This window comes from Anthonomus grandis, unplaced genomic scaffold (genome assembly GCF_022605725.1).
Source record: "Anthonomus grandis grandis unplaced genomic scaffold, icAntGran1.3 ctg00000362.1, whole genome shotgun sequence".
Classification (NCBI taxonomy): domain Eukaryota; kingdom Metazoa; phylum Arthropoda; class Insecta; order Coleoptera; family Curculionidae; genus Anthonomus; species Anthonomus grandis.
Window position 1 is genome coordinate 15565 of NW_026088478.1, and position 14072 is coordinate 29636.

At 30.7% G+C, this 14072-nt stretch overlaps 2 protein-coding genes across 2 annotated transcripts in view; one reads left to right on the plus strand and one right to left on the minus strand.

Annotated features, from left to right (window-relative positions):
* The window catches only part of LOC126749604 (uncharacterized), a 149288-nt gene that overhangs the window by 15543 nt on the left and 119673 nt on the right, over nt 1–14072 (minus strand). The window lies entirely within an intron of this gene.
* On the plus strand, nt 8137–9117 carry LOC126749607 (jerky protein homolog-like). Its single transcript, XM_050459314.1, has one exon. It carries the CDS (start codon nt 8137–8139, stop codon nt 9115–9117), a length of 981 nt encoding a protein of 326 aa, XP_050315271.1.

The following is a 14072-nucleotide window of genomic DNA, read 5'->3' on the forward strand; positions in this document are numbered from 1 at the left end:
ATTATAGACCCATTTCTCTCATAAATAACTTTGCTAAGATATTTGAAAAATGTTTAAAGTCAAGAATAATGAATTTCCTGGAAAAGAATAATCTTTTATACCAAAAGCAATATGGTTTTCGAGATAAAAAAAATACGGAGAAAGCCGTATTTGATTTAGTTAATAATATTAACATTAATCTACAAAACAGAAAAAAAAAGTTTAGCAGTTTTTATGGATCTTTCGAAAGCCTTCGATACCGTTTCACTTGAAATTCTCTTTAACCGTTTAGAAAAAATTGGTATTCGAAACGGGCCTCTTGACTTATTAAAAAATTATTTATCAGATAGAAAACAATTTGTTAAGATTAATAACACAATGAGCTCTCCTAAATACATTAAAACCGGAGTTCCACAAGGGACAGTGCTGGGACCAGTACTCTTCCTTGTGTATATTAATAGTATAGGAAGCTTATTGGACGACTGCGAAGTTATTTCGTACGCAGATGATACTGCATTATTGTTTTCTGATAATTCTTGGAAGAGAGTCTTTAAAAAAGCCGAAATTGGCCTTAGTAAAATGTATGAGTGGCTCAACAATAGTCTTTTAAGTTTAAACTTTAATAAAACTTATTATATGAGTTTTTGCGCAACGTCAGTAGATGAACCACCGCCCACAGAGATTGTTATTCATAATAATGACTGCTTATCGCATAATGATGCATGTAATTGTATCAAAATAAAAAAAGTTGAAAAAATCAAATATCTGGGGGTTATACTGGATCAGTATCTTAAATGGGAGGAACATATTGCATTCGTTAATAAAAAAATTAGGAATATTTTCTATAAATTGTATCAGGTACGTGAAATCCTAAATGTAAAAATGTTAAAAACTTTATATAACGCACTAATAGAATCCAATTTAAGGTACTGTATTATTATATGGGGTTGCGCGTATAACAATACTATAAAGAAGTTGTTAATCACTCAGAATTCTGCACTAAAAATAATATTTAAAAGACCATATAGATTTTCAACTGGTGAACTATATAATAATTTAAATTTACTAAGTGTCTAAACTTTAAACTATGTCCATACTACATTATCACCAATTAATAGTGATTCTATCAACTATCTCACAAGAGCAACAAAAGAGATAAATATGTTTATTCCATTTAAACGTAGAAATGTGACCCAAAGATTTGTAACCTATTATGGACCAGTTCTTTTTAACACACTGCCTGCTGAATTGAAAAAATATTATAATTATCCAAAAATTTTCAAAGCCAAAACCAAACAATTTTTATTGAAAAATCAAACATTTTTTGAAACGTTGTTCTGAGTTTGTGGATATTGGGTTATTTTAGTGCATGTTAGTCGTAATTTTTACTACCTTTTTGTTCTCTCGCCTGTTTTCCGCCTGCATAGCGGCCGGGCTGTTGCCGTTCTTAACCTCTTAATATCTGTGCCATTTTTGGAAGAGGAAATCTGCACACAAGGTACGTCATTAGATGGCCTTAGGCCGATTCCTCTTCTTTGGATTTTTACATTAGGTATGTAGGTATTTAACGTTATTTTTCTTCTCTCATGAAATAGGGTTGTTATCTATTTTTATTTGTACCTATTTACCTATGTAACAATAACACTTTTGTATATAACTTTACGTAATATATTTGAATTTGAATTTGAATTTGAATATTGTCGTAGTTCAGTTGCATCTGTAGTGAACCTCATGGAAAAATTTTTTTGGCCTGCATATAAATTAGTCTGTTGGGTCGGTGCTGAAAAAAATCGTCATTCAAAAAGTACCGAACGCAATCAAATAGAGTATTTAGATCCTTCAAAGTAGCTGAAAGTTGTTTTTCTCCCCGAAATACGACTTCATTTATGTGTTATTGAATATTTTTTTTCCTCCAAGTAATAGATTTGAATTCCGGCGAATTGTTAGTTATGCCAGTAATATCCCCCGAAAACGTTCCTGTGGTAGGAACTTCTGGCCCGCATCTTCTTCTTCAGCAGGTTCAGGTGGTCGGACACGATTAGAACGCTTATAAGTTGATTTACGCTTTGAACTACTAGCACTAGCAAGAGGTTCATCTTCTTCAGTGGGTGGTTTAGGTACATTAAATCTAGTACTTAATTTCGTGCTTGTTTCACTTATTGACGAATTATCAGATGATTGGGCTGGTTGCTCTGGCTCTATTTCTTCAAAGTTGTCTACAACTTCAAAAGATGTTTCATTATGATTGAGTTTTAACTCATCTTCGGCAGTAACCAACTTGCTAAGAGGCTCATCGCTGTCGTAGCTAGCGTCACTGTCGTCACTGTCTATATCACCCTCGCTATCAGTGTCGCCAGGAAGACCCTCAATTATGTCAAACGCCTCATCTGATGATATTTTGGACGTATCAAAATACTTGCGACATCTAGCTATAACTAAAAATATCGCAAAATCTATTATATCGGGTGACAATTTCAAGAGTAGCCATGGCTTATAATTTTTAAACCGTAAAAGATATAAAAAAATGCTTAAAACCGTTTCTATAGTAACAAGGGGGACCAAAATGATAAATTTTTTAGGGATATACTATCATCCCCCTAACCCCCAGAGCCACCCCCTTAAAAATTTTAAATTGGAAGGGTAGTCGAGTGATACCTTGTTTGAAAGGTCTATTAATTCCCTATATTTTGCCGTCTTACTCATTAAAATCAATGCAACCATTTCCGAGATATGTATGTCCTTTTAGATGTTAGTCAATTCATTTTACTATCAGAATAAAAATATTTATTCTGATACTAAAATGAATTGTTAAAAGCCAAAACAAAACTCCAATAAATAGTACACTTATACTGAAATTATTGAATTGTCGGAATGGTATTTGGCGATGTAAAAAAAAGGAAAATTTTCGATGCCTGCCATTCTCGAAATATTTGTTGTTTTTTGTTTATTTAAATTTTGCCTTAAAATGTTCAATTTTTGGTTTGGTTAGTAATATCGTGGTTCTTTTTGTGATTTAAAGTTCTCTCACTGCTCTAGTTTTATTTTTACAATGGTTTATATGATCGCCGAAAGAGTTGAAATGATATTTATTTATGGTTCTCAAAATCGCTGTTTTCGTAGAAGTGCCACAATATTTAATGAGAGGCACCCAGATAAGCAGGTTGGGCATTATTACATCCAGAAGTTGGTAAGAAAATTTGAAGAAACTGGGTTTGTAGGTGATATAAAGAAAAATCAGCCAAGAATACTGGATGAAGCTACTCAGATTGAGGTTCTTGGGCATTTTGCTATGGATCCTGGTATGTCGACTCGTCAAGCAGCAGCTGCCACAGGAGTGTCTCGTGAATCAGTACGAAAGATATTAAAAATTAATAAATTCCATCCTTACAAGCTACAGATTGTTCAAGAACTTGGTGATGACGATCCAGACAGGCGGATCGAATTTTGTGAATTAATGACCCAAAAAATAATAAATGAGCCACGTTTTATAAAAAACATTTGTTTCAGTGACGAGTGCACTTTTTATTTAAACGGTAACGTTAATAAGCAAAACTGCCGTTACTGGAGTGATGAGAATCCCCATATTTTTAGGGAAGGGCACACCCAATATACCCAAAAAATAAATGTGTGGGCCGGAATTCTAGGGAATAATATAATTGAGCCATTGTTTATTGATGATAATCTAAATGGAGAAATTTATGCTGAAATGTTAGAAACAACTGTTGAGCCTTTAGTAATAACGGAATTGGAAAACCAAAGGGATGAAAATGGAGATCTTGTTCTTGATGAAAATTTATTGCATTTTCAACAAGATGGGGCCCCACCACATTATGTATTGCCTGTTAGAGAGTGGCTAGATAATCATTATCCAGACCAATGGATTGGTAGAAGAGGACCTATTGAGTGGCCGCCAAGATCGCCAGATCTCACCCCTCTCGATTTTTTTCTTTGGGGTCACCTAAAATCGGTCGTTTTCAAAACGCAGCCTGCCACCATTGAGGAGCTAAAACAAAGAATTACACAAGAGTGCCGATTATTAACAACTGAAGTTTTTAGAAATGTTCGTCAAGAGTTTGAAAACAGATTGTACTTTTGCTTGCAAAATAATGGAAGCCACTTTGAGCATTTAATAAAATAATTAAAGTTCAATGCAGATTTTTATTGTTTTAAAAATAGAATAAACGCAATATTGCAGAGTGTTTTCCTAGTTCTTAACCGTTTGTACTAATGTTCAAATGTTAAATATTTTATGACATTTTCAAAATATGTTAATTTTATAAGAAATTAAAAAACACTTAAATAACCTTTAAAAAAATATTAAAATTGGCATAACTCTTAAATAAATGCATTGATTATTATAAGTAGGGTCGCATAATATAGGGAATTAATAGACCTTTCAAACAAGGTATCACTCGACTACCCTTCCAATTTAAAATTTTTAAGGGGGTGGCTCTGGGGGTTAGGGGGATGATAGTATATCCCTAAAAAATTCATCATTTTGGTCCCCCTTGTTACTATAGAAACGGTTTTAAGCATTTTTTTATATCTTTTACGGTTTAAAAATTATAAGCCATGGCTACTCTTGAAATTGTTACTCTATGTAATAACGTTTATTTACCAATTGGTAGGAAAATTTATATTAGGCATTGCATATGTCCGCCTGTAGAGGGGCTCTTGGCGGTCCTATTTAATTTTAGCAACAACTAACATAAATTTCTTAAAACAATAAGATACAAATAACTTATTGATAATTTTCTTAACACCAAAATCTGTTTGAAAACAATTTAAAACTTTCCACCAAAATAACAATCACGTACGGACTCGCTTTTTGACCCGATTTCAAATGAAAATTATTTGAACCAGGCGTTGTTTACGTCGATGCAAAAAGTAGGCAACCAAATATGCATTAGAATATTAAGTAGAATTTGCCGAAAGGCAAGCATATGCAGTAGCATATAGCATAAAAGACATATTTTGGTTTTAAATGGAATTTGAATGAAGTCCGCCTTAAGGCGGGCAGGTGCATTTGAGGGTTAAATAGTAAACAATATATCATACTTCAATATTTAACTTTTATGAAATAACAATTGTATATTACTATTTTATGATAAAAGTTAAACGAGAATAAAACATAAACATAATATTAAATTCTTCAATGTATATCATATGCGGACATTTTATCCGATATTAATAGTTGAAGTTCAACCAAAGACGTACATCTGGTGTAAACCAAAAATTAACGTTTATTTAACCATCGTGTGTTACTTGGGGTGGTTAGTAAACGTTGATAATTAGGGATCAGTCATATTGCTCTATTTTTAATTACTTAAAAAGAGATGACACTTATAACATGAGTTTTATAAAACTTTTTTGTTTTAATATTCTCAAAGCTTAATAAGCGATGTTCACATTGTCAATATTTATCTCATAAGCAAGAATATATTGGTAAGGTCATTATTTTATAGTTAATTTTGGATTAACATGTAAATAACTGTAAATAACACATGATTTATATTTTTGTACAGTATAATTCCGGTATAAAACCGGTAGACGGATTAACCGGCCTGTTTACAACAGCCGAACGCATTTTCCAAAAAATTCACCGGCGAGGCGATTCGGCTGGGATTTCCCTGTTATTACGGGGAGATCCCTGTGAACTGAACTATAAACGATGTTGGATAGGATTATTTTGTCGTTTTGATCAGTTTGATTTGTTCTTGCTGGTGGGTACGTACAAAACATAACTATTTCCTTAACAATGAGTGCAAAGCGCAAAAGAGTTGTGGTTTCGATGGATACACCGTGGAAAAAGCACTGTAAATGACTGGCGAAGAGATAGGCATTCGAATAATAATAATAATAATAATAATAAGACTTTTATTAATCACCAGAAAAATAAAAAATTACAATTCTGTTAATAACCAAATGCATATCACATATTGAATAGTTCGTTCTTTACAAAGAGCACATTTAATGTGTATTGAAATAATTAAAAAATATTTATAGAACTTAAATTTTATACAAATACAAATAAAATTCCAGAAGGTGACTAATAGGCCATGTTTTCAGACTTCCAGGGAAGTTGTTCCCCTGCGCCGGAACCCCTGCGAGATTCCTTGAATTCTGTTGAGGCCTTATATATATTTAATAATTATAAATGATACTTATAAATAATAAACAAAAGCATTTTCCCAGTTAAAGAAAAAAAGAAGAAAGTTAATACAACACGAATAAAAAGCATACTGATGGGATAAGGAGAGAATAGGAAAAGGAACTGGAATTGGACAAGGAAAAGGTTGGCACATATAAATAATTCGATTTTATAATTTAAAAATAAAAATAAAAAACAATTTTTTATTATAAATACTTAAGTGAGTAATTTGTTATTGATTTATTAGAATTAGTTTAGTTTTCATTTTAAAAGTTTTTTCTGACATGGTAAAATCATTTATACAATATTTGTTAGTATAGTGTGCTATTAAGTAAGAAAACGATCTCTTAAAAAAATCTTTATTGTGTGAAGGAATAGTTAATAATTGTTTTCTTCTAATATTCAAGTTGTGCACATCAGTCCGATATCTAACTTTTCGATGTAAATATGAAGGAATCCTTGACTTAAGAATTTTGAAAAAGAAGCAAATAAGATGCAACACTCTACGATTGTACATATTTAACCACCCCGCAACCTTTAACTTATGTGAAATATGTTCTCTCCTTCTTATGCCATATACAAACCTAAGACAGGAATTCTGAAGTTTTTGTATTCTATATGAGTCAGAAGAATCAAGGCAAGGGCCATAGATGGTGTCACAAAAATTTAATTGTGATAGTACCAATGTTTCACAAAGCATTTTTCTTATAGGCAAATTTAGGTAATCCCTTTGCGAAAAAATCATTTTTAGTGCGGAGTACCCACTTTTCATTTTAAGAGTAACATGATCCTTAAATCTTAGTTTGTAATCCATTAAAAGTCCGAGATTCCTAGCAGAATTTTTAAAAGTTATATTGTCATTATTAATGTAAAGTTGAAAGTTATTTAAAATATTTGTTCGTTTATTATCGCTACAAAAAAGAATGGCTGTGGACTTAGTGGGATTAACTTTTAAAAGTAACTTTTGCATTTCTATAAATAAATTGTTAAGGTCTTCATTAATTTTTATATTAGCCTGCCAAACATCAGTATCTTTAAAAGAAAAATAGATCTGGGTGTCGTCCGCGTAGTTATGATGTTTACAATATGTTATCTTCTTTGTTATCTGAGATGTGTAAAGTGTGTAGAGTAATGGGCCCAAAATGCTACCCTGCGGAACACCGCTGACTATGTCTAGAAACCCCGATTCATTATCATTCAAAATCACCCGCTGTTTACGATCTGACAAAAAAGAAGATATTAAAGTTACAGCCGACTCACAAAATCCCACATAATCCAAAATTGATAAAAGTATCTGATGATTAACCATATCGAAAGCTTTAGTAAAATCTAGTAAAATTAATACGGTTGCTTGACTATTATCAAGGGCTCTAAATATATCATCAGACACTTGAGCCAACGCGGTGGCACAGCTATACCCTTTACGGAAGCCAGATTGATATGCAGGAATCAAATTATTATTCTTTAAATAGTCCAATATCTGTTGCTCCATAATTTTCTCAATTACTTCAGAAAAAACAGAAAGAACGGAGACTGATCGAAGATTGCCAAATTTAGTTGGATTTTTTATTTTTGGTATAGGAATAATATTGGCTTGCTTCCATTTTTTTGGAAAGTAGTTTTCCTCTAAACAAATATTTATTAAATGACATAATATATTAATAATATTGGACTGATAAAGTCTTGACTTGAGGAGTTTTATTCGAAAATGGAATCTGAGCAGCCGTTGTACGAGAAAAAAACCGATTTGCGAGGTCGTCGATGAAGCTTTGTGGATCTGGTTTCTTTAGGAACGTCGAAGAGGTACACCGATTGGCGGCCCAATTTTAAAAGAAAAAAGCCTGGCTATCCACCAGAAGATTAATAATGGAGGCGAATTTGTGGCAAGTGATGGTTGGCTTAATCGATGGAAAAAGCGACACGGAATTCATTTCGCACATGTAAGTGGAGAACAACTGTCTGCTGATACTTCAGGTGCGACAGAATTCAAGACTAAGTTTGGTGAAATGGTTAAAACAGAGGAATTATCTCCAGAACAAGTTTATAGTATGGAAGAGACCGGGCTAAACATTAAAATGTTACCAGAAAAAAATTTTCTAGGCAGTCATGAACAGTCCTGTGCCTCTGGCTTTAAAAGGAACAAAGAACATATTACAGTGGCCGTTTGTTCGAATGCAGCGGGAACTCATAAAATTCCTCTTTTTGTTATTGGCAAGTCTGCTAAACCACGGGCATTCAAAAACTTGAATCCATCGTCCCTTCCGGTCTATTATAAGTCACAAAAATCAGCGTGGATGAATTCAGACCTGTTTAAAGAGTGGTTTAATTTACAGTTTGTTCCAAGAGTTAAAAAACATTTAAAAAGTGTTAACTTGCCTATCAAAGCAGTTCTAGTGTTAGATAATGCTCCAACCCATCCTCATGACTGCGATGTAAATGACATAAAATTAGTTTATCTTCCTCCTAATGTGACAAGCTTAGTGCAACCAATGGACCAAGGAGTAATCGAAAGCTTAAAAAGACGATACAGGCGTATACTTGTTTCTGAAATTCTGCAACACTCGGAGACTAAAGACAAAGGTCTTTTAGAAGTCATCAAAAAGATCAATATTAAGGACGTTATCTATATGTTAGCTACAGCATTTCAAGAAATGCCCTCTTCAACGTTAAATAAATCTTGGACAAAACTTTGGCCAGATGTGGAGAATCTAGTGGCGATCTCGAATATTGCAGGAACTGAAGAAGAAGAAAACAAATCCACTCTACAAGACCTTCAAAAGTTAACGGGTAACGAAGTATTGCAACCAACAGATGTGGAAAATTGGATGATAAGTTGTGATGATCACCTTGAAAATGAATTTTTTAATGATGAAGAAATCATAGATTTAGCAACCAAAGAACCAGAGGAATATGATGAGAGTAGTGACACTGCAGAGGAAAAAACGATGTCTCATGAAGAAGCCAATAATGGCTTTAACTTGCATTAAAATACATTGAGCAACAACATGAGTCAACAGCATTAGACGTTTTGGTGATTAGAAAATGGAGGGATATCGCATTCACTGAAGGTTAAAAAACAGAAGAAAATCACAGACTTTTTCAAAAAATAATTACATATTAAACTTACATACATATGTATATTTGTTGATGTAGCACCTTCATGTATGTAAATATGTTCATATATATGTGTAATACTCTCTTCAATACATATACATATGTACATAACATAGATAATGAATATAATATAATATGTATTATGTACACATATATAAGTACACTTTGGATTAACCGGCCAGGTATGCAATCCCGAGGTGACCGGTTAAGAGGAATTCTACTGTATTACTTTTGTTATCATTTAAGTATAACAAGAAAAATAGTAAACTCAAAATTGTTCTCTGGGGAACATTAAATACAACATCAAAAACTTCAGAGAAACTGTTGACATATTTTACACGTTAAACTCTATTACATAAATAAAATTCAAATCACTTCAAAATATCCGCTCTAATTTCTATTTATTTTAATTTATAAGTAGAATTTCTCTGTCTATAGTTTTAATATTAGTGAAATAGTAACATAATATTTAAAAATTTCAATCTTGTTTTAACTCTCTCAATATTTAAGATAATTTTGTTAAAAAACTTACCTACTTTTTTAGCTTATCTTATATTTTTAGGCAATTTCCATAAATTTTATGTAAATTGTGAGCAAAATATACAATCGCACATATGTTGGCAAAAAAAAACATATTTTCAACCTATAGCAACGATTTTATGCAAATAATCATTAAAATCTACTAAAAAAAACCTTTATGCCTCTCACAGAATATAAAATAGTTGCGACCTTTAGAAATAACGTAACAACCGTTTCCCGTTTAATGCATTATGATGCAATAATCCTAGACAGAGGTATTTACATAATAATATGCGGTGAATAGTCGAATTCCTTTTACATAGTTGGTGTAAGGTTCATTAATTCTACGATTAATAACACTAGTGATTTTATACATTAAAAAGGGATAATGAAATGGTGATTTATGAGTTCTGGCACTATTGTTTAGGAAACAAAACTTATTAAACCATAATAGTGTCCACATTTAAATTTGGATTTTAGACCAATTTTTGAAGAAGGGAATTTTAGGCAAACTTTCATTAAGACGTTATAAAATAATTATCAGGCAAATATTGAAATATGAATATTAAAGAATACAAAATAATAAAACACACCAAAAATAAAAAAAACTTTTTAGGCATTTTGGATTTAGCTTCTAAGCTATTATATTTAATAAATTTGCGTTTGCATTAAAAAAAATAAATATTAGGATATTCGCTTAAGGGTTTGACTTTAAAATATGAGCTTTTCTTGGAAAATTTAAGACAAATATTATGCAAACGATAAAACGAAGTTCAAATGATACAAATTACACTAAAATATTTAATATTTGAGGCATAACTTAAATGGATAAGATGCCTAATTTCATGAGCAACTTAAAATATTCATTTGACAATAAAGAATTATCAATGATTTTCACCTTCGTCGCACTAGTACTTAGTTTCATGGCAAAATATCCTTTAATAAGTGGACTTGACTTAATTTAAGTCTTCATTAACCAAATCAATAGAATGAAGGAAATGTTTTATCCAGGTATAAATGTATGTATGTTTAAGTTCTTCCCAACTCACTGACACTCAGTGACAATTATGTTTTATTAAACGAAAAGTGGCTTATTAAATCAAAAAGTGGGACTGAATGTAACAACTTTAAAAATTATTTACATCCGCTATCCAGCCATACATAATAAAGAATGCATTTACAAAACTGCTTACTCATGCCTGTTACATAACATCGGCGCGGCTATTTAAAGCATTTCCACTTAAAATAATTCGAGGCCTAACAGAATACATAATCAACGGTGTGTTCTCATGTCAATCACCGTATGGCATCAACAAGCCATCGCATATACTCAAGAAACTTATGTTACAATAATAATTGTTTAATTGCATTTACAAAATGATTTATTGGGATACGTAACATGTGGGAGTTTCCTTTTTTTGTCCATTAACTAAATATTTTAAGTTATAACTAATTTAAAAGGTAAACTAAGTAGAGAAGCATAATTGTTCTCTATTTAGCGTGTGATTTATTGCAAATTAATATAATGCGTTCCGCACCTAGGACCTTCGTTTGACAAAAAATGACTTGTTTTACCAAAATAGATTTCATTTAATTACTTTACCTATAATAATTTATAGGTAAAGTCCAGTGCAACGATATATTAGAATGGTCACCCGTCAAAACACCAGCATTCTACCTGCCAAACAATGTCATCCACCTTCTATTTACATTCTTTGAGAAGTAAAATGATGGTGTTTTGACGGATGGCCATTCTAATATATCGTTGCACTGGACTTTACGTACATATATTAAAGAAAAGAAAAGAAGAATAAAAAGGAATCGAGTTCATTAAAATTATGCATGTAACGATTTTTTACTTGGATTTCGCCCTCAAATTTCAGAATGATTTCAAAATAAAAATTTAAGAGAGTGTCTATAGTATGCCCCTTAAAAAATTTAAATTTAAAAAAAAGTAAGTAAATAAATTTTGTATTCTTAAGAATTTATTTTACTGCTTTCCTAAGGGTTAGGGTGCTACAGTAGTCCTAATAGATACCAGGATAGATGTTAAGGACCATTAAAATCTTTACTGGAATCAATGAGATAAGACTATATCCTGTCAGTACGTATAAAGGGTGTTACAGAATAAGATGCTGCTCTTTAAGGGTGTTAATCCTAAGGTGATTTTAAGAGGAAAAGTCTCCTAAACCCCTTAACTTTTGAGCTCTGGGGTGTTAAAATCTGAGAAAAAAATCGTTTCTTCATCGTAAATTTAATAACTTGGCGTGGGAGATTTTTTGAAATTTAACCAGTGTCGTTCGTACAGGAATGTAGACTAAATATTTTTTGGAAAATATCATGTACTCTACTGCTTTCCTGTCAAATAAAAACTATTTATTTTAAGGCAAATTTATTTTTTTGACTTTTTTCGTCCGATATGCGATTACCGCGGAAAAAAATAAAATCATTTTTATGCATGGTCAACTTATTAGTAAAAAAAACGTTGAATAATTTTTTAGTTTAAGACATAGCTTTATTTGAACCTTTCTTCTTAAAATCGCCTAAGGATTACCACCATTGAGGATCAGCATCTTAGCTCTTTATTTAATTACTAATATTTATCCGGAGAAAATCTTTAAAGAGGCCCTTAAAAATATCGACATAAGATTTTTTTTTGCTGAACAATATCCGGTATACAGATGATACTGTAGATTTCAGTTATAACATGAACAAATAATAAATAAAATAAAATTTTAAAAAATGACTTTACGATCAACAAAACATCAATAGACAGAGCAATACAGTGCACCTGTCTGAAAACGATGATCAATTTTTGCAAATATCATTTAATTCAACTTTGAAACTATTTATTTTGCCATAAGTGTAATAATTAAATAGCAATATACCTAATAATATAATTTACATGTGGGTAAAATAGGATTCTTTTGCGATTATATAACTACAAGCAATAGATGCAGTTAAATTTAAGTTAATATATTTAATAATATAAATGTGAATTTTAAAATAAAATCCTATTTGAAAGTCAAGATAAGAATAAGACAAGATAAAAAAGGTTAATGAATGAGAAACAAATTATATACAGAAAAAAATCAGATATATGTAAAAAACTTACCATTAAATCTCTAAATAATAATGATCTTTTATCGAAATATTTGCAATATCAAAATTTGTTTAAAATTTATTTTTAATTATATCTCATTATCTTCTAGTTCTATTTAGTATTTTTTATAGATAAATTTTTTTATAACGCGAAAATGTGACAATTAGTGACTAAAAATATATAAAAATCTTCAAGCGTTTATTTAATAATAAATCCCGAAAATGCAGCCTGTAAAACCATTCCTATTAATATTATTTTATATATGCGCCTAACATAAATGGGTGCTACAAAAATTGTTTTTTTAATGCGTTTTTACAATAGAAATGTTATATAAATAGGTACGAGAACAAGATCAAATTCTATTAAAAGCAAACAATCACACACTCAGGAAGAAACGTGTGCAGCCTCACCAATTAAAAACCTACGAAAGTACATAATAGACATTTCTAAAAGCTTTTTTAACGCTTTTTTTTTTAAATTTTGTCTATCTATTTTTATAGAATTAATTTTAATATTTTTTTTATGTTGTACCAAGTGCATGTTCTTGTATTAGACCGTAAAATTCTTATTTGTTTTTTTAATATTTCGTACATTTTTAATGTGTAATAACCGTCATTTTTAATTTAATTTTAAACTATGTTTTAATGTCTATTATTAAAAAATGTTAGTGCAAATTAGGTATTTTATATAAATGCGTTAAGTATAGAACATTCAATCACAATGGAGAATATTATTAGGGATAAAATCATTATTTCTACGCACTTAATTAATGACTTTAATATTTTTAACCAAATAGAAAATATAGAAAACAGAATTTAAATATTTCAGTTAAAGATTTATGAGTTTGCATTATTGTATTGTTTAAAACTCATCTTATGTACAATTTACAACTCTTTAACCTGCCTGGATATCATTGTATATATAATTCGGGTGGCTTCAATAAATTTGATGGAATACTTGTTTATATTAGAAAAACTATATTATAAAAGTAATTTGTCTGTGCATGGTTTTACTTCATTAGACATAAATAGATACACAAGACCTCAGTCAAAGACATGTATAGACTATTTTTTTGTAAAGGGAGATAATAAGGAACATTTTAGGCACAATAAAAGTTTTATACTAAATTATAAAATAACGGACCTTTTATCGAAATATTTGCAATATCATTTGCTTAAAATTTATTATTAATTATATCCCATTATC